The sequence below is a fragment of the Actinia tenebrosa genome, unplaced genomic scaffold, assembly GCF_029948245.1.
Source record: "Actinia tenebrosa isolate PJP-AT-01 unplaced genomic scaffold, QUT_ActTen_1.0 PGA_scaffold10__47_contigs__length_13832649, whole genome shotgun sequence".
Classification (NCBI taxonomy): domain Eukaryota; kingdom Metazoa; phylum Cnidaria; class Anthozoa; order Actiniaria; family Actiniidae; genus Actinia; species Actinia tenebrosa.
In genome coordinates, this window is record NW_028292570.1 from 2,998,378 (window position 1) to 3,021,915 (window position 23,538).

The 23,538-nt window shown below is 35.7% G+C and overlaps 4 protein-coding genes across 4 annotated transcripts; all 4 read left to right on the forward strand.

The window, feature by feature from the left end:
* Nucleotides 1-345: 345 nt before the first annotated feature.
* Nucleotides 346-3,073, forward strand: LOC116295862 (protein FAM124A-like). The gene is made up of 2 exons (XM_031703819.2): nt 346-539; nt 1,270-3,073. Exon 2 carries the CDS (start codon nt 1,340-1,342, stop codon nt 2,351-2,353), a length of 1,014 nt encoding a protein of 337 aa, XP_031559679.1. The 5' UTR covers nt 346-539; nt 1,270-1,339; the 3' UTR covers nt 2,354-3,073.
* Nucleotides 3,074-8,908: 5,835 nt separating this feature from the next.
* LOC116295857 (uncharacterized) lies at nt 8,909-10,359 on the forward strand. The gene is made up of 2 exons (XM_031703813.1): nt 8,909-9,335; nt 9,780-10,359. The coding sequence occupies exons 1-2, from the start codon at nt 9,297-9,299 to the stop codon at nt 10,305-10,307; spliced, it is 567 nt and encodes a 188-aa protein (XP_031559673.1). The 5' UTR covers nt 8,909-9,296; the 3' UTR covers nt 10,308-10,359.
* Nucleotides 10,360-15,812: 5,453 nt separating this feature from the next.
* LOC116295863 (uncharacterized) lies at nt 15,813-18,128 on the forward strand. The gene is made up of 2 exons (XM_031703820.2): nt 15,813-15,905; nt 17,149-18,128. Exons 1-2 carry the CDS (start codon nt 15,858-15,860, stop codon nt 17,587-17,589), a joined length of 489 nt encoding a protein of 162 aa, XP_031559680.1. The 5' UTR covers nt 15,813-15,857; the 3' UTR covers nt 17,590-18,128.
* Nucleotides 18,129-22,293: 4,165 nt separating this feature from the next.
* On the forward strand, nt 22,294-23,357 carry LOC116295841 (uncharacterized). The gene is made up of 3 exons (XM_031703795.2): nt 22,294-22,435; nt 22,621-22,688; nt 22,956-23,357. Exons 1-3 carry the CDS (start codon nt 22,397-22,399, stop codon nt 23,263-23,265), a joined length of 417 nt encoding a protein of 138 aa, XP_031559655.1. The 5' UTR covers nt 22,294-22,396; the 3' UTR covers nt 23,266-23,357.
* Nucleotides 23,358-23,538: the final 181 nt, after the last annotated feature.

The window sequence follows — 23,538 nt, forward strand, 5'->3', positions numbered from 1 at the left end:
TAGCGCAGTTCTTGTTTAGCAAAACATGTTTATCTCCAATTCTTTTTTCCTTCCTTCCTTTCTTTCTCCTCTTGTTTTTAGCTTCTTCTTTAGCAAAACATGTTCATCAAAAACAGGGTTCAACGTCTTCAATAACCGCTATTCTACCTTATTAAACCTTATAATCTGATTGGCTGTCTATTCTAAAACATTAACAATTATCCATAAGCTTAGTACATAATACTCCTTAAGCCCCTTTTATTTCGCAAAACCGATTCTTTTGAACAACTGAATTTCTAATAACATGCTTCGCGTCTTTCAAACGCACGTATCGTAAAACCATCCTTCTGCTTCAAAAGCCTTCAATCTTACACTCGAAGCTAAATTGGAGCGAATTTTAGGCAAATTTAGTGAAGCTGAAAAATTAAATCCTTTGACCAAACGATTTAAAGTGTGTACAAGCAAACCGTACAAGGGACATTGGTTTTCCTGGCCGGCTTTTGATATGGCGTTGTTTTGAAACGAAGCAGATTTGGCCCGATAAATCTAACTCTTTGATGGTAAGTTTTAAACCCAAATTCTCTGGCTTTTCCTCGTTAAATATTCTCGTTTTTCACTCGAATTCTTTTGTCGTAACTCCAGATATTTTTTAACTCCAAAGTTTTGAATATTTTGAACTCAAAGCTAACACTAACTCGCTGTAAATTATTGTTATAGTAAAAAACCTCCGCATCAAATTCTTACTTTGAAATTAAGATTCAAGATTTTGACATCTTAATCTAATGTTATCATAACATTAATGATTAGAGATATTTCTTAATTAATTACGAATTATTCTTAGCAGTTTAGATTCATTAGTAATTCTCTTGTGAATCCGCGACAAGCTAGTACTTGATTAATTTTAATAGCATGTTATAAAGTACTAGTTTTTAGAAGTATTTTACGACATGGATCTGTCGAAATACCAGTAAAACGTGTCAATAGAACTTGCTGAAAACGTCGAAGTCAACGTAGCTAAAAAAAGTAGTTCACGTGAATGGAAGAGCGAACTTAAACTTTTGAAGAAAATATTGAGGATCTTTTGAATTATAAAAAAGATTTCTTTGATTAAGCAAGCTGTTGCTCCCTAATGCTTCTTCAACTCGTTTACGAGTCTTAAACTTAGCTTATTTTCAAATTTTTTTAGGATAAAAATTTGAAAGCACTAAGTAAAATGTTCCTTTTTATCTACCAATTAACTCGAGTCCAGAATAATTATCATAACTTACAGTACTAAACATAAACTTTCAGGTTCAACTGTTTAGAAAACTGTTTCCGTTGTCATCCACAAAGCCCGAAGGAGCTGAAGCTAGATATCGCCATGGTGATAATGAATGGCCGACTTCATAACGAAGACTCTCCGAATCTTTCCGAAGTCGACACGAGTATGAAAATCGAAGGGCAAAACCATTTTGATTTCAACGCCAACCAATCAATGCCTGACCCATTTCAGTGCACACTTCAAATACGAGCAAACAAAGGCGAAGTGAGCTTCTTAAAAAATCTTTATTCTCCATTACTGGAGGGAATCGATCCAACTTTCCAGTTTATTTGTTTAGAAGAAAGTGAGGAATTTGCGTCATCTCTGCTCGAGTGGGATGGAAATGGCGCCTACTACGATGAGTTCAACGTTGAATGCCCAGCTTTGAGTGTAGTACTTTTTCTTCGCGAAAGTTTCGGACGCTTGTCGGCCGTCTCCGTACAGAAAAATCTTACCACCAACCCCTGGAAGTTTCACCACAGAATAGAACTCCCCAAAGATGTCCGTCCACAGATCACAGCTACACAAGATTTCTACCAAGCGTTCCACGACCTCCCCTTGTGGTCTGTCTGCCCAGTGCATTATGGGAATGAACTGTTAAGATTTCACATTGTCGTCAAAAATTTCCTACGCATGCGCGCTTTCTATGAACTCATTACAGGCAAGAAAGCACGCGATGGTTCGACAGGATTCTGTTATATTCCTATATACACTCAAAAAGGCCTAGAAATTCAACTATCATTGAAGTGTTTACCCCAAGTGTTTTCAAAGCCCTCTACCGTAGCAAGACTTCGATTCAAAATTCCAAATATAGACTCTCTAATGCCTTATTTGGTAGGATGTCCCTTGCCGGTACCCAATGAAAAGGGGACTTGGCTGACTAATGACCCGGATGGGAACGTCATCATACTAGATGAGGCAGCCCCTATTGCTAAGGTACCGTCTTTAGAGACTTCGGATTACGAAACGAGATCGGTGGAGACCGAGTTTAGTGCTAGTTCAAAAGATTCGTCCACGACTGATAACATCAAATTTAGCAATGCATTCAAAAAAATCACACCTGATTTTGTTTAAGTTACGCCGCGTAATAGACCCGTTTCGAATTCCAAATTACCGCTGTTTTTCTTGATTACAGACTCATTTGCACAGGGTTAGCCTCGAGTTTGTGCAGAATATTCACGTGTTGCAGTCAAGGTCCGTCGAGTTTCAAAATGTTTGTATTGTTAAAGTTGTGCATTCTTTACTTTACGGTTGGTATTTGTGAATATTTAAACACTGATACGAGGCTAACCCTGTGCAAATGAGTCTGTAATCAAGGAACACAGCGGTAATTTGGAATTCGAAACTGGTCTATTATCTCGTCATCAATCACGTGACTTACCATTATTTAAGAACATGTCTGTTCTACTTGTTAAACTCATTTGCATACGAAAATATTTTAGTTGCACGATTAAATAAAACAGAATTCATGGTCCCGACTCAGACAGTAGCGAACCAATGACCGTTGCAGTAGTTTTCCCAGTGAAATTAAAATCTTGTCCCACAAACAACTACACAGTATCAGTTTTAAAGAGTACTACAAGGACTACGAGGCAATTTTTTCATTTTTACAGGACAGTAAACAATTTAAACAATCTTCCGAGATCAGAGTTTTAAATTCTGAGATATTTTAGTAATTTGTTAAGCTTGTTGGACATAGTAACGGTAACTAAGGGAAGTCGGATCCATAAATCAGTATTTGCCAATCTTATTCTAAGATGTATTTTAGGAAATTATAAAACTCTTATCGTTTAGGCCCAGACAAGCTGGTCTTTAGCACCTTTAATAACCTATTTCAATATCGGTTAGTTCAAGGTGTCGTTTCCATGGTAACATGCTAATCAGTGCTAATAATACCATCTGCAGAAATAACCTGTCGTCTAATTTCATTCGTTATTCATGAGAAATGAATAGAAAAATAATCAGTGTGGACTGACGAACGCACGTACTGTTTCAGCTAATATTTCCTGTACTTCTAATTGGAAATGAGCTCTGATTGGCGGAGGATTAGAGTATTAAGATCTCCGCTTTGGTCCAAGCACCATAGGCTATCGCTGTTTTTACCACAATTGTAAATTTTCTCGCGCGCTGATTGGTTAAAAAACGTCGTAAATAAGAGGCCATACCAACAAATGGCGTCATGCAAGATTTCGTGCAGTCTATTTCCTAGAGTTTTGTAGTAAAAAACAAATTTACGATGGTTTAGCGTGGTATGTCCTCTTATTTACCACGATATGACGCCAAACGTTGGTCAAAATTAGTTATGGACCCACTCGGCTTACGCCTCGTGAGTCCATAACATTTTGACCAACATTTGACGTCATATCGTGGTAAATAAGAGGACATACCACGCTAAACCATCGTAAATTTGTTAACTTTATCAACACTGGGGGAAAATACCCCGAAAATAGTTACATTTGAAGACTGATGTCGAGTATTTAGAAGCAGAAATGATTTTCACTTTTTTAATTGGTTTTTTTTTTTTAATTTTTTGGGATAATTTTTGCTTTTGTAAGAGCTCTAGCGAGCAAAACCATTTATAATTTCATCCACAATTTGTCTATATTAAGTTACATTTCCTTCTCTTCGAATTATTCATTGTAAGTTTAGGAATAAAGTTGAATGGTATTAAGTATTAATGTTTTTTATAAAAGTTGGTTTTTTTTATTTGTCGTTTGTCATCGAAACGTACTCAATGTGTGGTGTCTGGAGATTTCAAGCCTTCGTCCTTTCCTTTTGAAAAAAAGTCAGCTTTTTAAAGGCTAAAAAATGTGAAAATTTCCATTTTGGATTTGTGGCCTGAAGACTTTAACAGCTGAAGAAAAGTTGATAAATTAAAATATATGGGAAGAAATTGAGGGTTTGTAAAGCACTATGACGCTGAGACCTAGTGAGGAAAGCTTCAAGTGTATAACAGAAAAACTTCGAGTCAAATATCAGTCGACATCAACCAAAGAATTAGAGATGACTTCTGAATTTTGCCACATCAAGAACTTGGAATACAGCAAGGAAACCAGAGAAGAAGCGATTGAACGACGAAGAAGAGAGACCATGCAAAGATATGCTTACTTTTTAAAAACAAGTCCTAATAAAGAAATCGTCTTCGCTGTTAAGTACGCCGAAACGAAAAACGTTGGACTTGGAAATGGTTGTATCAAAAAGACAAAGTTTCTTTCCAATGAATGTAGAAAAAGCTTGATAAATGTAAAGCGTTACACCTTTAGGCTACAGGAGGATTTAACTTCAATAAGAACGAAGTATATTCCGAAGATTCAACAGCGTGAACTGAAAAGGTTCAGCTATGAAACCAGAGAAAAGGAAAAGTTACCTTCGCGATCGTAAAGCTAGTTTACGGATCAAAGAAATGCTATTGCTAGAGCGTAATACAAAGGTAAATTGTAAAGAAGTAAATAGACAATCGAATTTTTCTTCATTCGTCAATTTGTAATCATAATGAAATGAGCTTATGTGGTTTCCATAACGACATATTAGGATTTTTTTTTTTTTTGAACGAATAGAGTTCAAAGTTGGTTTTCGTCACAGACTGTTTCCATAGTAACAAGACGTTACATGAAAGCGTGTAATGTAAACGGCTTAATTTCCTAACACACTTCAGAATCCTTTGACCGCAATTTACTGTCAAATTGTTTGTGTTTTGGAATAAAATGTGAAGTAGCTGTTGTCATAACAACGAAAATGACGCTACTTTCATTGGTCAAGCTTGGACTGTATCGCGGCAAGACCGAAGCCAGCGGTTTCCCGACTGCACATATTTTTCTCATTTTTGTAACACAAAGATGGGCATACTATTAAGATGGGAAGCCATTTCAGTGTGGTATTTAGTTTGGAAAACCTTTTAAGTGTACAACGAGGTGCCCCTTTTTTGTTAAATGCACATACTTTTCCACGTTATTCTCATAAAACTAAGTTTCACATTAAAAGATGACTTATGACACACCCAAATAGATCAGTTATAACAAAAGAGAACTGCGCTAAAATATGTTAAACACGTTATATTTATGAGTGGGTGACATCGGCTGCTCTCAAATGGCTTCCTAAGTATAATGTTTATATTGAGAGGGACGTAGTAAAATATTTTAAGCTCGTGATATGAGTAGGTGTCTAACGGTACACTCGAATGGCTTTCTAAGTATAACATTTATTTTGAGAGGAACGTAGGAAAATATGTTAAGCATATGATTCAGTGGGTGTCTAACGGTACACTCAAATGGCTTCCTATAACGCCCCCAAGTAAGCGTGGCTGGTATGTTTCAGCTGGTTTCAGGCTGGCTTTGTAAATCCTTCCTACCAGTTTCTAACAAATGATAGTGATCGATCTAGTGTTGCGTGGGATCGCTGTGTCACAGGGACCCTCATGTTATTTTGGGAAGTCATTTAGGAGTTTTTGAATCAATCTGCCAAATATTCGGGGGGGGGGGGACTGATCTGAGTCGAGGCACATCTTCTTTGCTGATCTAAGTCAGGGCATGGCTAACTCACAGATCAAACCCTGAAACAACCTCTTGGCTGATCTAAGTCAGTGCACGGCTAACTAACAGATCAAACCCTGAAACAACCTCTGGGCTGATCTAAGTCAGTGCATGGCTAACTCACAGATTAAACCCTGAAACAACCTCTAGGCTGATCTAAGTCAGGGCATGGCTAACACACAGATTGAATAGGACATTTGCAGGATGGCGTCATTGACCTCTGCTAGCAGAATCCCTTACACACTTTCTTTTGTTCAGTGAATTAGCACCAATTCTCTTACTTTTCTCATGAGGGAATACAAATTTGAATAAGAAAGAAAATTCGCCAAGCATTTTGGTTGTGGAAGTCAAATGACGCCATCATGCAAACGTGCTATTGGAATTTAGGAGGGACAAAAACTCATAGAGAACCTGGAGAAAAACTATCGAATTAATGGAGAGACGCAACAAACCTACTCAAGCATTCACATGTGCTTCCGGCCGTAACTTTCCGAGCATGCGCATTACGTCAGTTTCTCGACACCTGCACATTCAATAGAAGATACGTTTGTTTTCCCTATAGGAGATAAAAAACCTACATATCTTTAAGCTATACCGGATATTGTGATATCTCTATCCAGAGCATGTTAAAAGCACTTGAACGACCGGTGAACTACTCTAGACAAAAAACCTTTAAATGGGGTATCCATTTGTGAATCTCTTGACTTTACGAGTAGACGAACTGAGCTAGAGAACGCTTTGATAGCATCTAAAATGCTCGTTTGAATTCAACTTACTATACAAGTAATAATGACCGATTGACATGGCATATAACGACTAAATTTGAACTCGATATTTGAGCCTGTGAACTACAAGTAAACTATATCCTCACTGATCCAAAAGGCATGCAAACTGGCTCAAAATATTCCTCAAAAATTTGAGGTCTAATTGATCTAAACTTTTTCTTTCTTTCTTCTTTTGGGGTTTAGGGGGAGGAGGGGGGGGGGGTGGGAGGGGGAGGGAGTGAGGCGGGAGGAGGGAGGGAGGGAGGGGAGGGGGGAGGGAGGGAGGGGAGGGGGGAGGGGGGAGGAGTTCTGAGTGGTCGGGATCGTAGGTTATGGGATTTTATCTTTTCTGTCTTTTTTTTCTTTCTTTACTTTCTTTTTTCTTTCTTTATCTTCTTTCTTCTTCTTTTTTTTTTCTTTTTTTTTTCCTTTTCTTTCTTTTTCTTTTTTTTCTTTCTTTCTGTCTATCTGTCTGTCTGTCTTTCTTTCTTTCTTTCTTTCCTCTTTTCACACGTCCTCCCTTCTCTTCCTTCCTTATTTTCATTCACATTCTCATTCTTTTTCCTTCTCTAAGTTTTTCTATCTTTCTGGCACTAAAAACATTCTCTTAAACTCTTCACTTCGAGCGAAACATCATTATTTCAAAAACGGCGGAGTCTTCAAATTTATGGTCTGCACAGCTGTCGGGGTATATTGCTTTATAACTTTACGCTTTTCAATGAGAAGACATCAAAAAATCAATTGGTTTTTTTTCTAAGTAATAAATACGGCTGTTTAATATTCTAAACGTGCATATAGATAGATACTAAGCTGACTAGCCGTTTCTTTCAAGATCAGTGAATGGTGGCTAGATATAACGACTAGTTTAGTCTTCTTGTAAATGAATGCGTGATACAACAGCGGCCATTCCGTGCGCATTAGAAAGAATTACAACCATTGCCTCATCAACAGTTAACCAGAGTTAAGTAGTTCAAATATTAAAGATAAGGTTTATTTGGGAATTTTGAATGATATAATTGATGTCAATTAGTCATTTAAGTCTAGAAGAAAGCAGAAAAGCTTTGAAAGTTCACCTGTCGCTTATTGCCTTGCTCACTATGGACTGATCCTAAAGGGCCGATGAGATAAACTGAAAATGTTATCACTCTAATCGTGTTCTTCAGATATATTGATAAAAGTTTTTTATTGAACAATTGAGCTTTTGGAAAAGAGAGTGCTTCAGGAGAGTGAGATTTTCGAGGATTGCTACGCCTAGTTCTCTTTGTTAATAAACTACGTACAAAACTTAGTCTTTAACTCTTTAGGAATGAATGTCTGTATTCATGTATACCGTATCTCTTCTGTCAGTCTATTCTGTTCTCTTCCGTTTTCTTCTTTCTGTTTTTCTGTTCTAATATTTAATATTGTAATATATTGTCTTATATTTTCTTATTTTTGTTGTTCTATTATGTTGTATGTTATGTTTGTGTTTATTGTTATTTATCTATTTATATTATGTTAGTGATTATCTATGTTAGTTTATTTGTTTATTTATTTCGGGCTAGGTTTATTAGTCTGTTATATTACGTTCTTTGTCTGTTCTGTATCTTATTCATTTCTTTCTTCTTCTTCTCTTCTGTTTCTCTTCTTTCTGTTCTCTTCTGTTCTCTTCTGTCTGTTCTCTTCTGTTCTCTTCTCTTCTCTTCTCTCTCTTCTCTTCTTCTCTTCTCTTCTCTTCTCTTCTCTTCTCTTCTGTTCTCTTCTCTTCTCTTTTAGCAGAATCTTTATACAATATACAGTATACACAATACTACTAATTTAACTTAATTGTTAAAAAACACTGATAATAACCTCACTAATCGCTATAAATCCTTTAAAAATGACAAATGCGAGTTCATTCATCAAAAAAAAAGACAATGTGTAAATACGCCTAAAAAAGGACCATTTTTAGCTACAAGAAAATTATACGTTTCTCCTACAACTTCTGCCCAAAGCCTAAACTTATTTATATTAAACTAAACTTAACTTATTAAACTAAATTTAATTCGTTGTTTATAATTCTTAGCATGAATTATTTTAAATAATTTTACGCAAAAACAATTCTTTCTCACTTGGTTCATTTTTGATTATCAAGAGCAACAACGCGCGCAATGGTAGCACCAAAAAGCGCGCGGGAAGAAAAAAAACAGAAAAAAAAACTAGATCAAGAATGTATTGCCACGATTCAGTTGTACGTATTTACCCATAATAACCTATGAGCAATTTTTTTGTATTTAAAAGAAGATAATCGTATAATCTTTATGATCTTGTTGGTGGCTCCACCGTCTCAGATATCTTTATTTGACAAATACTAGAACTCTAATAAAGCTTCCGTCGTCTATTGACATAACTTCTCCATCTTGAATTTTTACTCAATTACACGTGCATTTGACAGAGATAAAAAGGGTTGAAGGAATCATTTCAGACCACTGCCTTCACGGCTCGGCCTTACAAAGACAATTCAATACCTTTTGAAAATTTCTTAGACGGCTATTTGGCATATATTCGGTGTATTTGATCTTGCTTTTCATACAATTATACGAAAGATTCAATACCAAACTGAACCACTTACCATCTGCGTTTCTACAACACTTAAATACTCAATAATTCAAGCTCTAAGATCTACCTGCGCTACACTGAAAAAGTGTTTAAGTTCCCGACGCTTGGAGAAGACGATTTTAAAACCGACTGACCAATCTTGAAGAAATGAACTTGGAAAAAGCTTTTCTACTTTTGCTTTGCCTGGTAGGTTTGAAAAATTTAAGCTCATAATTTCATGTTAAAATCGTATTATATCTTAGTGTCAATTGTATTCATCGTAACGTTGAGCAACAGGTGTTTCTCATTGAAGAATCATTATCCTTAATTAAATGACTCTAATTTTCATCTAATCTGATAAGCGCTAATTAAGCCTCATTAGTATCGTCAGCATTTTTGGTCGTTTTCTTGGTTTGACATGACTATTGTACAATTCAGTAACAGAACAGGTATGAGAACTTTTGGCGGGAAAACGCGACCGACTTTAAGATAACTATTTCTACAAGAGTTTCTAAAAAAATATTTAGTCTTCAAGAGAGTGTTCGGATCTTGAATTAAGATTGGCTTTATTTTCCATACAATGTCATCTGGAAATACCTTTAATTTCATTAAACCCTACACCTTTTGTCTTATTTTATTTGAACGTTGTAGTTTGTTATAGAGATCTCTTCTGTGCCGCGACACGAAGACGATGTGCTAGATGACATCCTGCCAAAATCTCCTAGTTTAGAAACAAAGAAGACGGAAGCACTGATAGATTCCCTTTGGAATTCAAGGCATGCCAGAAGGGGATTAGACAAGACCAGGTTCACACTTAGAGACGTTCTCTTGAAAAATCGAATGTCGCCTCGTGTACCGGAAGTAAGACAGATCGAAGAAAAACCGCATGCGCGCGCATATTTTAAAGATTTGCTGACCGCTGGTAATTTTGTTGATAAAGAGTTGAAGCCCATGAATTTGACAAAGAAACAATACTCGGATCCTGGGAATCCTTGCGTGGACAAGCGTTTTGCCCTTTGGTTAACGGCGAATTATGTCATACCTGTGGTCAGCTGTCATTATCACATTACGAACGGATGCGCGGAAAGCATACCAAAGTATAGCACAAGACTATGTGAGCCAGTGGTGCATACCATGATGGGAAGGGTCTTTGCAACAGACTGTAAATGTAAAGTATGATGAAATATTATACCAAAAGTCACGGTACAAAAGTATTTTTCAAACAAATGAAATCTCGAAATAGAAATAATTTTAATACTTACTATTCTCTTTGTAAAAAAAAGAATATATTTAAGGAAATTAATCTAATAAAAATGGATTTAAAACCATCTTTCTTGGTCAAAATTGTACGACCTTAGGGGTTTGCCAAAACCGATGTCATCAGTTCTGTAATCAATAGAAGATGAATCCAAGGATCACTTTCAGTGCCGGCTTTCACCGCTACGCAATCATTGCTTCTTTAACTTGAGCATAGTTGCCTGCTCTTATTGATGGGTTGCGAGCATTCCCAAGAGAGTTAAAAGACAAAAACATGGCGGCAATTGTGGTACCGTTAACAATAGATGCTAATGAGAAATCTTTTGTTAAATGGTACCAACATGGCCGCGATGACGTAACGTGCAAACAAAGAATAGTTTTATTGTCGTAATAGCGATTGAAACTACCCGCTTTGCCCTCATCATAAACTAACACGAATATTCTCACTACGAAATAGAGCAAAGCCTTTTGTTTTGGCGAACGTGTTGTCACATTCTACCGTGAAGGCGCTCATCGCCGATTATAAGAAACTCCGAATTAAGGCCCCGTCCACACGTACCCGAAAATTTTTGTTTCCGCAATTTTTTTTGGGGGGGGATACGAAAATGTTGGCGTCCACACGCAGCGTATTCGAATCGTTTTCACTGTCCACACGTATCCGGAAATTTCTTGATCCGCCCTGATACACGCTAGTGCCTAGTCCCTTTGATGGATAGTTTTTCTTATTGAGCATGCGCAAAACCGTGTTTACGTCAGCGTATTCGAAAATTTGCGGATACGACCGTCCACACGTATCCGTATTCGGAGCCTATTCGAAAATTTCCACTCTGGAGACCGTTTTCGAAAATTTTCGGATACGGATACAAAAATTTCCGGATACGTGTGGACGGGCCCTAAAAGAATTCGTTCTTGTTTGGAGAGGGTTACAAACTTGTCTTCTTCATTCTATCAACGATCCACCTATCGACTGCCATTGCACAAAAATATCTTGATATTCCAAGCAAAACTATGTAATTTTGAAATTTTTTTTGGGAAATAAATATTAAAATTCCACCAAGAAAGTTTTATTTTCTTTACAATTTGCTGTTTCTTTCATTTTTAAATAATTCAGCAAAGCTGTGAACACATTTCTACTTAGTTTATGGCTTCGCATTAAAAATTAACAGTTTTTCTTTATTTTATTTTATTTTTTTCATTTTTTACCTCATTTCAATCTTCCTTATCTCAGTCGAAGAACGTTCTAAAATGAAATATAAACCTTAGCTGAGTACTTTTGTTTCTTACATTATTGATGCCACATTAATTGAATAGTTGAATCATAGTTAACTATGGTTGAATGGTAAGATCTATTTTGATCTCAGTGTCGCGACTTTAAAGTGCATATGAACCCTTCGACAATACTTTCAGTACTGATTCTACATGAAGTAAATAGTTGATTGGTAAGATATTTCTTGATTTGAGTGATGCGTCTCTACGTTATGAAGGTTTATACTTCCAATATGCTAATGAGTGTGACGTCTATTAAGGCTTAATTAAATATACAAAATCGAACTGGTTCGTAGATACAGTATTTAAAAAGCATCATTATTTTACACAAGGTTTACATGAAAGCTATTCAAAATTTTTATTTTCAAAATGGCCAGCATTTAGTATTACTAGTTACAACAAAAACACTCAAATACCTTACCTGACGTCATCATCATTAACATATTGGAAGTATAAACCTTTATAACTTAGAGACACATCACTCAAATCAAGAAATATTTTACCAATCAACTATTTACTTTATGCAGAACCAGTACTGAATGTATTGTCAAAAGGTTCATTTGCACTTTAAGTTATAAAGGTTTCAATATGTTAATAACAATGACGTCATTGAAGGCTTCATTAAATATACAACATTTAACTTGCTCACACAAAGTATTCGAATTACATTTTTACTAATGGCTTACATGAATGCTATTGCTGGTTTTCAATCATTCCCAAGACAACGAAATAACAAAAGGCACGGAGGCCATGTTGGATGACATAACAAAAGAGACAAATGACGAATCTTTTGTTCAAATCATCCAACATGGCGGCTGTGAAAACCATCAATTAAAAAAAAAATTCTTATAACTTTAGTATTTAGTATTACTAGTTACAGATATTAAATACACTTAAATGCCTTAAAAATCACAGTCATTAACACTATATACATTGGAAGTATTAACCTTTATGACTTGGGTTTTCTTGGAGCTTGAGATATTGAATTATATTTGTAAGAGTTTTATTATAATATTATTATTATTATCATTATTATAATTATTATTATTATTATTATTATTGAAAACAAAACACTCAAATCAAGCGAAATATTTCGCCATTTAACTAATCACAGCATGTAGAATTAATACTAAAAAGACTGAAATAGGATTTATATCCACCTTTTAGACAAACTGGACGTGACTAACATTCTCTAGAAGATTCTACAAGAATTAGCCTGGTGAGTGGGGAATGGGCACTTATTTACGGTAAGAGGACTGGGCAAAGCATTTGGGCGTCGTTTGGGTAGAATTAACACATCTAGCAGCTAAGAAAATATCGTTATTAGTCAGACCTCTTTACAGGAAAGAAACGACAGTAAAACGATATTTTTTAATCTGAATTCGTTGGGAAATCCTCCGAGATCCCAAAAGCTGGGGCGCCATATGACGTATGTCATTTCAGACCAATCCACTGTAATTTACGAATTACGCAAAAAAAATCTAGCCCGAAGGCAACAGGGGAGAGACTAGCCGGCCCCCAGAACATGCCTACAGCTGATCTCTTGCACTCTGCCACGAACGAAATCGTTAAATATTTGATGTGCAGTCTAATTAGTCTATTATTGTGCATCGTTTCACGGCTGTAGAGCTTTTAAGTGTCAGTGACGTCAATCGTATGGGTAAACGACTTCCGGGTCTAAAACGAAAAGCAGTTCTAAATTTAAAAAATGTCTTACTTAATCTTCATGACAGGATTTGCTGTCCGAAGTTCTATTTGAGAATTTTTTTCACTTTAGTTTAGCTGTTTTTCTGAGCAGTTGGACGCGGTAATAACGTCACAACTTAACAACCCACGTGATTTCGCTTCTCTCAGTCCGATCCAATTTTTCTCAATATTTCCAAGCTCCAGGTTTTCAGCTCGATAAAAAACAGCTTTTACTAGAAAAAGGAGAAAATAAAACTCACCCTAAAAAGAGTCATCAAATATTTTTTTTTTTAGAATATGCATACTTACTCATTGTTAATTGGTAAAATATTATTTCGTTTTGACAAAAGACAATAGAATAAACTTGGAAATCTTGGTTGTGACAAACGATGTATTGCGTGACTAGATTCCAATCTGGTATTTTCATGTTGTGCGCATGCTCAACTCGAAGTGATTGTTTAACGTATTTGGAGATCTTGCCTTATGTTTGCCGCTAAAAAAGTTAAAGGGGTAAATATTAGAGACGTGGGTGGTTCTGGTTTTAGACTTCGTAAAGGCCACGTACTTAGCAAACAAGTTATCTTATTGCGTGTTTTGAGAATTTGATACTGCGGAGGATATATTACAATAGAAATTAATGAGCATCAGCAGGACTTTCTTCTGGAACACTTCTGTAAGACAGTATTTGATACATGTAAGCTTTTTCTTGTTAGTAAAAGCAGGCTTTGAAAAATAGGCGGTTCTTTTTTCTTCCTTGCTTCCTTGCTTCCTTGCTTCCTTGTTTCCTTGCTTCCTTGCTTCCTTGCTTCCTTCCTTCCTTCCTTGCTTCCTTCCTTCCATCCTTCCTTCCTTCCTTCCTTCCTTCCTTCCTTCCTTCCTTCCTTGCTTGCTTGCTTGCTTGCTTGCTTCCTTCCTTCCTTGCTTCCTTGCTTCCTTGCTTCCTTGCTTCCTTCCTTCCTTGCTTCCTTGCTTCCTTCTTTCCTTGCTTCCTTGATTCCTTGCTTCCTTGCTTCCTTGCTTCCTTGCTTCCTTGCTTCCTTGCTTCCTTGCTTCCTTGCTTCCTTGCTTCCTTGCTTCCTTGCTTCCTTGCTTCCTTGCTTCCTTGCTTCCTTCTTTCTTTCTTTTCCCTTCTATCTTTCTCTTTTATATATATTTTTTTGCTTTCTTTTTTTTAAGTTTACGAATCCAGTTAAAAGCGAGTTTATTTTTCCTTTGAATCCGCTTATTTTTCTTTATATCAGCTTTAGGAACCTAACCAAAAGTCAACTCACATATTGCATCATAATATGGCTTGTCTTCTTTTGCGGAATGAGGAAAACGGGAGAACTCGGAAAAAACCTCGTACTTGCGAAGCATTAACATCAGCGAAGAAACTCCGTCTTTTGCGATCTCTTATTTCTGAAGTCGAGCAACAAGAAAAAAAACTTGAATTTCACTTTTTAAAATTCGTCCGTTTCGTTAAGAACAAGTGAACAAGAATGCATCATTAAGAACATTATTTGACGTGAACGTCTTAGTGTTGTTCAAATGTATAAAATAACATGTCCAAATGTTGAAAAAAATAGTGTTAATAGATTGGTAATTGGGAGTTGTTAATTGACTTCGTGTTTTACATGAAGATGATATCATGGCAATGTGCAATGATAGGAACAATCTGTGATTTGTTCACTAGGTTCAGAAAATTTGGTTGGTAAAAAATAGTTTATGGACTTGGCTTTTTCCCAGTGTCATAAAACCAATCTCTGCCTTAAATGCAAAAATAACACATAGAGCTTCCTCTGATTGGCTCACAGATCATTAAGCTATGATTTAATTGAACACTCAATCCACACCAATTACTATCCTTTTAACTTTATTGCGTATCTGGGGTCATTAACTCACGGTATTTAGACACTGTATGACCGGGGGATCTTTCCCTAATAGCCAAACATCACTAATTTTCATCACTACATTCTTCGTCAATATCTTTTTCGGAATATTTTGCTATTATATTTAGCGAATTTGGACCGAAATAACCCTACAATTTAGCTAAACAGACTGCAAAGGGAAACTTTACTCGAGATTTGATGATACAGAAGAGTCTTGACCAATCGTACCATCTGGGGCTCAACGTGTAGCACTTCCTTAGAAAGCTGTGAACTAACTGTGACTATATCGGCCCTCGTTGCTTTGAATTCTCCTACACCATTGACTTGTAAACAACTGTATTTCGTAAAAGATAAAATGACTCAAACAAATTCCCCCTTAATATAAAACTTGATGAAAGAACTCCTTGACTATGCTCTTGAGTCAAGTTATTAATGGATTAAAACGTTGGAGTTTAAAGAAACAAAAAATAAATAAAAATCTTGTATTATTCATCTGAATATTCGTCATCCTTCATTCTATTGGATTCTCTCTGCGCATGGGCTTTATGTGAGGTGCTTAAAAGGGAGACTGAAAGAAATACCCGAACCACATCAACGAAAGGACCTCAGCAGAAACCACTAGAACTCAACCAGAGTAATTCCAACATCAAGAATGACAATGAAGGCAGTATTTCAAAACTTCTGCATTTTTCTGCTCTTTGTAAGTATAAACCAACAATTTTTCTATCTTTTGTAGAAGATTATTGAAACGAAATCATTCCTTTAATTCCCAGATTCGACACCACCCAAAACCATTCCCTCAAACACAGTTATTTTCGCTTTGTTTAAGCATAGTTGACTTGATAGATATCGTAGGATTAATCTTGTATATTCCAGAATACTCTGGCATTCCTTCTTTATCTATGGCTTAGTACCCTTTTCAAAATTATTCATTAGGTGCCAGGCTAACAGGAGAATACAAAATATTAAGTGGCAAAATCCCATCAAGAAAAAGTGTGATTTCTTTCGTATTTCCCTGTTAGCCTTGCATCCTAGATAATCTTAAAAGAGTACTAATATATGTAAACTGCTCCGGAGAATCGAGATTTTAACGGAACAAAATTGAGTTAAGATAGAATTGTATTTTTACTTCAGAGCGTTATTTTTATATTTGATTTTACCGAACAACGATATATCTAATTAGATTATAGTGAAAAATGAGAGTCCATATTATAAAACTGCGGTTACTAGATCATATTTACCCAACGTAACTGAGCTAGGGCGTAATGATTTCATATTTTAACCACGTGTCATTCTTTAAGTATTCTTTTTCTCTTTGTCGGTAGCGGTAGAGAATATAAACTGTAGAGTCGTCGACAAACGATTTTAAATGAACAAAAAAAAAAAAAAAAAAAACGCTCTATAGCTCTTACAGGGAGGAGTTCCGGGAAAGTCATCGCACATGCTCGTAATTCGTGTTCGTGCAAAACGTTTTGTCAAAATATGCAAATAAACTTTCAAAATTGTATGAAGTAAAACTAAAACTTAAAGTCAGAACTTGGAATATTTTGGTCTTGATTACGTTTTTTTCTTTATTCATGCGAAAAACGATCTCGCGTATTTAATTTCAAACGCTCCGTGTAGCTTCAGCTTTAAATACTCTTAAAACAGAGCACTGATGGAGAGAGGGGTAAAGTGCGCACCGTCGGCTTCCATTGATAGCAGTTGAATTTCAACTGACGGAACTACCGACGTTAAATTTAGGTACTTTACTTTTTACTTTTTACTGCTCTTTAATTCTTGGAAAACAAACTACAATGCACGCATGCGCAAACGTGTTCTCTAGTTTGGCTCTCGATCTTACATGCATGTTTAAAATTACGGCCATTACGTCACAAAATAGCATTTACATATTAATCAAAAGCTATTTATCTTTGATTTAACGCATTTTTGTTTATTTTTAGACAATACACGTTTCATGTTTTCCACGACGAAATGACGTCACTCTCAATTTCGAACTCGAGAGACCGTCTTACAGCAGGACCGCTGACACAAATGAGCCGGAAGTGACGTTATCAGAAAATTTTTCCAAAGTTCTTTCCCCGAATTCTTCAGTGGAATTGAATTCCTTTTTGGAAAACGATGATAGAATTGTGCCTTACGACAAAGAATTCAAGAGACAAAGCAATCTCCATCCATGCCACTTAAAGCCACCTAGCATTTCTACTATATTGCATCTGGATGGCACGATGACGATCATAAGAAAGTGTTTCTGCAAGCGAAGGACATTGTTTGCTTGCTTGAACTCTATAGTGAAGTCCCAATGTGAAGAAGTACCAGCCAGTTACAGGGACTCAAACGGCAGACTCGTGTATTATGCCAGAGATTGTAAGTGTTCACCATAGATGACTCAAAGGCTTTATAACAAACTGAACAATAAATTAATATTCCCATCTTTGTATTGATGACTGACCGACCGACACCGACCGACTAAGTAAACAACCGACCGACCGACGGACTAAGTAAACAACCGACAGACAGACAGACTGACCGACAGACAGACAGACAGAAAGACAGACTGACCGACCGACCGATCGACCGACCGACCGACAGACAGACCGACAGACTGACTGACTGACTGACTGACTGACTGACTGACTGATTGACTGACTGACTGACTGATTGACTGATTGACTGACTGACTGACTGAAGGTCTGTCTGTCCGTCCCTTGGCTTTACTGTCTATTCTAACATTGTCCGGCCGTGTGACTCCTTCACACGCCTTTGTATGCTTTGAGCAAAGCTGTCACATCTTCTACTCGTCTAGGCTTGCTAGCAGAATTATTCACCATGCTAGTTTGGTTAAATAATCGGCGGCATTGTTTCCATGGACATACACAGGAAGCCCAACGGATATGATTTAAAGATACCAGAATTAACAATATTAGACTCTTTAGTAAAACCTAATTGAGATAAAAATGTAAACTATATTTCTATATCATAACTTAAATATATTTTCAAGTTATTTTGCTGTAAAAACAAGATACTATGACAATAAAGTGGATTACATTAGACGACTATTAAATATTTCACGTCTGTCCGTTTGTCCGTCGCAGGCAACTTTTCCCTACAACTATCGCAGACAATTGACTTAAGGCCGATTTAGACGGTACGATTTTCGCCTACAACTATCGTATACAACACGCTCGCGCCATCCTACAACTCGAGTCGTAGCGTGTAAATCAAGCCTACGACTCGCCCACGACAGAAGCGAGCGCGTCATGTGTACGATGTCGGTGTTGTATACGATATAGTTGTAGGCGAAAATCGTACCGTCTAAACTGGCCTTTAGGAAATGTTTTCGCAGTTCTTTGCACGCGCCCTCCCTTAGCTTACGACGCCATAAATTCTCTCGGTTTGCTCGTCTTGCTTCTATGCTGAAATACTCTTTGTGACGGCAATTATACAGCATCTCGTTGCCTACATACGAGCATATAAGCTTCTCTATTTCTTTTTAAAAGCTTAGACCTTTTCATATTTTAAACATAGGGTTTCCTTTCTAATTCGGTGTTACTTACATCGTCCGCCATTTTGTGACCAAATGCTCTCTACTCTACCCCCTCGGTAGAATTTTTTCTTTCTTCCGTACACAATAGTTGTGTAGGGTTATTTACATGACGCGATTCATGTTGTAATCATACAGTCGTAAGCAAAAGTTGTACCGTGGAAATCGGCCTTAATGGATCGATCCCTGAAACGACCTCTGTGCTGATCTAAGTCAGGACACGGCAAACTCACAGATCGAACCCTGAAACAACCTCTGGGCTGATCTAAGTCAGGGCACGGCTAACTCACAGATCAAACCCTGAAACAACCTCTGGGCTGATCTAAGTCAGGACACGGCAAACTCACAGATCGAACCCTGAAAAAACCTCTGGGCTGATCTAATTCAGGGCACGGCTAACTCACAGATTGAACCCTGAAACAACCTCTTGGCTGATCTAAGTCAGGGCATGGCAAACTCACAGATCGAACCCTGAAACAACCTCTGGGCTGATCTAAGTCAGGGCATGGCAAACTCACAGATCGAACCCTGAAACAACCTCTGGGCTGATCTAAGTCAAGTCACGACTAACTCACTGATGGAATAGGAAGCTTGTGTATTTGGTTTTGCAGAGAAAGCATAATTAATACTGACACTGGACCGGTTCAACACATGGTGAATAGAAAACTATCTAGAACATACTTAATTCAAAATTAGATTTGTCTAGTAAAATATTCCGCCGCACGTTCTACATTTAAGAAAAGAGTTCTCCTTAGCATCCATTGTTAACGGCACCAAAATGGCCGCCTTTTTTGTCTTTTCACTCTCTTGGAAATGCTTGCAACCCATCAATATTTGATATGCATAAACTATTGATTAGAATATTTGATATATTGGAATTATTGTTCGAAGCAAGAGGGAAGATTAGTTCGCGAATTTATCGCAAAACTTTTACACGTCGGTAGAATTTTTTCCTGTTTTTGCGGATGATTACGAATTTTTTCGTAAAATTCGTCAAGCATTGATCATCCCATTATAAAAATATAACTGCCAAGTTATATTATTGTTGTTATTATTATCATTATTATCATTATTATTATTATTATTATTATTATTATTATCATTATTATTATTATTATCATTATTATTATTATTATTATTATTATTATTATTATCATCATCATTATTATTATTATTATCATTATTATTATTATTATGATGCAAGGCTCGACATCAAAGCTGGATCGTTTTGGGCACAGGGAGTAACTGCATTTTTTGATGTAAGAGTATCGCATGTTAATTCCAAGAGCAACCAAAACAAATCCACTTCTACAATCTTCAAGGATCAAGAAAGCGAAAAAAAGAGAAAGTACCAGCAAAGAGTAATCGATGTCGATATGGGAACTTTTACGCCCTTAGTTTTTGGTACAAATGGAGGAATGGGGGCAGAATGCCAGATTTTTCTAAAGCACCTTACTGAGAAATTAACCAAGAAGACAGGGGACACATATGCAAGTACTATAACATGGATTAGAACTCGATTATCTTTTGAAATAATTAAGTCAGTACACATGTGTGTCAGGGGGACAAGAACCCCTTTTTTTATGGACAATGAATTCTTGAATGACTTTAATCTTAACGCCAATGTAGCGGAAATTTAGAAATATTTAGATTTTAATAATAATTGTATAGTTTTAATATAGTATTATATCAGTGTGAAGAGCTGGACTCGTGTTTTGAGATATTAATTTATTTTACAAATATGTTTTTATAGATAAATAAGTATATATTATATAGATTTGTTATTTTATATTCATAATCTTTTCTTTTTTGTTTCATAATTATAGCAATACTCTTATCACGTCTCATATTATAATGAATTATTAGTTAATTATTATTGTCAATAAAGTTTCATTATTATTATAGGAGTAAAAAATGATAAATTTATTATTATTATTATTATTATTATTATTATTATCATCATTATTATTATTATTATTATCATTATTATTATATATATATAAATGTTTGCCATTATTACTATTCTTTTTAACATATATTATTAGGATTAATTTTTACTAAATAGATTTTATGGTTATATATTAGTAGATATATTTTTATTATAGTATATTTTATTATGGTTTTTCTTTTTCTTTTTTCTTTTATATTATTATTATTATGGATAGATATATTTTTCATTGTAGGATTTATGAAGAGATAATCTATACGTCGTAAATATCTAATTTAAATTATTATTATTATTTTTTAATCATTATTATTATTATTATCATTATTATTATTATTATTATTATCATTATTATCATTATTATCATTATTATTATTATTATCATTATCATTATTATTATTATTATTATTATTATTATTATTATTACAAGAACCTCTTTCTATTAAGGACAATGAACTCTTGAATGACTTTAACCTTAACGCCAATGTAGCCGAAATTTGAAATTATTTATAATTTAACATATAATAAATGTATAGTTTTAATATAATATTATATCAGTGTGAAGAGCTGCACTCGTGTTTTGAGCTATTAATTTATTTTACAAATATGTTTTCATCGATAAATAAGTAATTTGTACATATATTTGTTATTTTATATTCATAATCTCTTTTTTACTGTTTTATTATTATTATTATTATTATTATTGTTATTTGAACGTATTTTTGAATAAATTATTATTTTGTTATTACTATTACTATTATTATTATTATTATTATTATTATTATACGAATTATTAGGATTATATAATTTTGTAATTAGTCGTTCTTCTTTCATTTTTACTTAATTGTTAATTAGTATAGAAAACCCCTTTTGGGATATACAAATAAGCCTATTATATTGTATACAGACATTAGTGTTTTACTGGGAAATACACCACTCGTATTTTTATACGAACTACATCCGGGACCTGAGTAACATATTTTCTATATCTTCACTAGTGAAGATATCAATGATGTCACTTGCCGCTGTTTTCCCGCTCTTTTTAACGCGCGTTCAACAAGTTTTTGTTTGTGAAAATTACACGTTGGCTTAAAGACATGAAGTTTGCCTTCTTGCGTTTAAAAATATTTCACCGCTCACACGACAGACATAGAGGATATTAGACAGTGTTGCGAAGATTGAAGTCTATCTTTGAGTCAAAGATAGACTTCACATCTTCGCGACACTGTCTAATATCCTCCATGCCTGTCGTGTTGTCGTGTGTAATAGAGTGATCATAAACCCGTGAAACAAATACCATTGTTAGTGGGTAATCGTGAAATGACAACTAAATAACACAATGGAATAATGGTCAACTAATTAGTATTAGGCTTCTGTGTATTTCACGGGTTTACGAATACCACTCTATAAGCAAGATTTCAAGCGGTAATCGATATCAACACATATATCGTGTACAGCATGAACACGATAGTTCATGTTGCAATTTGATAAATTTTCACGTTCGGACTAGTACAATATTGAAGAATATTATAGCAGCGGTTAAACTCTCTGGTCTAATAAGAACAATGTCAAGGTTTTACAAGGCTATTTATTCCGAAGAAGTCATCTTTTTGGACGATCATCACTCTACAGTGAACTAGAAGCAGTAGCTACAAAAACTGGAACTCACTACAAATTGGCGCGTGGAATTTAACGACAGCTCATGGGTATTTTAATAGCACTTGGTTGGCTTTCGATTTTTGTAAGTAGTTGTATTTGTAACTTCAGTTTAAGCTTATACCCTGTTACCTATCGACTCCAGGAAGTCCGTTGTGGCTACCCGCAATCAAACGTTGAAGTGTCACAGTTGCGATATAGTTCCATTGCCATTTATCAATGCATTCCTCCATTTCCACTGTCTAATTCAACAGTTTCTTTCTTCTCAAGGTCGTCCACAGTGTATCATCGTCACAGGACGAAACCATCCATCACGGAATCCCATACGATGCAACTGGGTAAGATTAATATTCCACACTGAAAATAAAATAGAAAATATATCGGTTAATATACTTGGAATGTTGTTTTTGAATTTATTTTATATTTTGACTTATATTTATGCCCAACATTTCCCCTTTTCATTGGTTTTTCATTTACATTTCCTCTCTCTCTCTCTCCCTTCTTTCTTCGTCCATTAGCTAGCCTTTTGCTAGTTTTTATTTCCCCTTTGAGAATATTTTGTTCTGTTCTATGCTAATCACATTAAAACTATTTAAAAACTATAGTTCGCAAGAAGAACTTCAAACTGACAATCCCAAAGAATCTGGACTTAACACCTATAACGTAAAAGAGGTCGCAAAGAAAAATCCTAAAAAACTTGCCCATCCGTGTTACGCACCTTCCCACATGTACGGCCCCACGCCTGAATCGATCTTGATAAACGGGCAAAGATTCCTACTAAATACGGCGAGATGTAAATCTCGTACCATCTTTGCATGCTTGGACAACGTTGCCACAAGTTTAGGACGCTGCCAAGTAATTGTAAAAACCTTTAGGGGGTTCTCTTATACTAGTGGTTGCCAATGTTCAGGTTAATTTACGTGGAAGATTGGAATTTGTTGGAACCAAAGTAGCTAGGAAATTGTTAAAATGACTTATGTGAAGGAATAAAATTGGGTCCACTTCAATGATTTTTAGTTTAATTGATGGAGATGTTACTGTTCAAGATTCTTTCCATAGATATATGATCCATCCATCCCTCCCTCCCTCCCTCCCTCCCTCCCTCCCTCCCTCCCTCCCTCCCTCCCTCCCTCCCTCCCTCCCTCCCTCTCCTCTCTCTCTCTCTCCATCCGTCCATCCATCCATCCG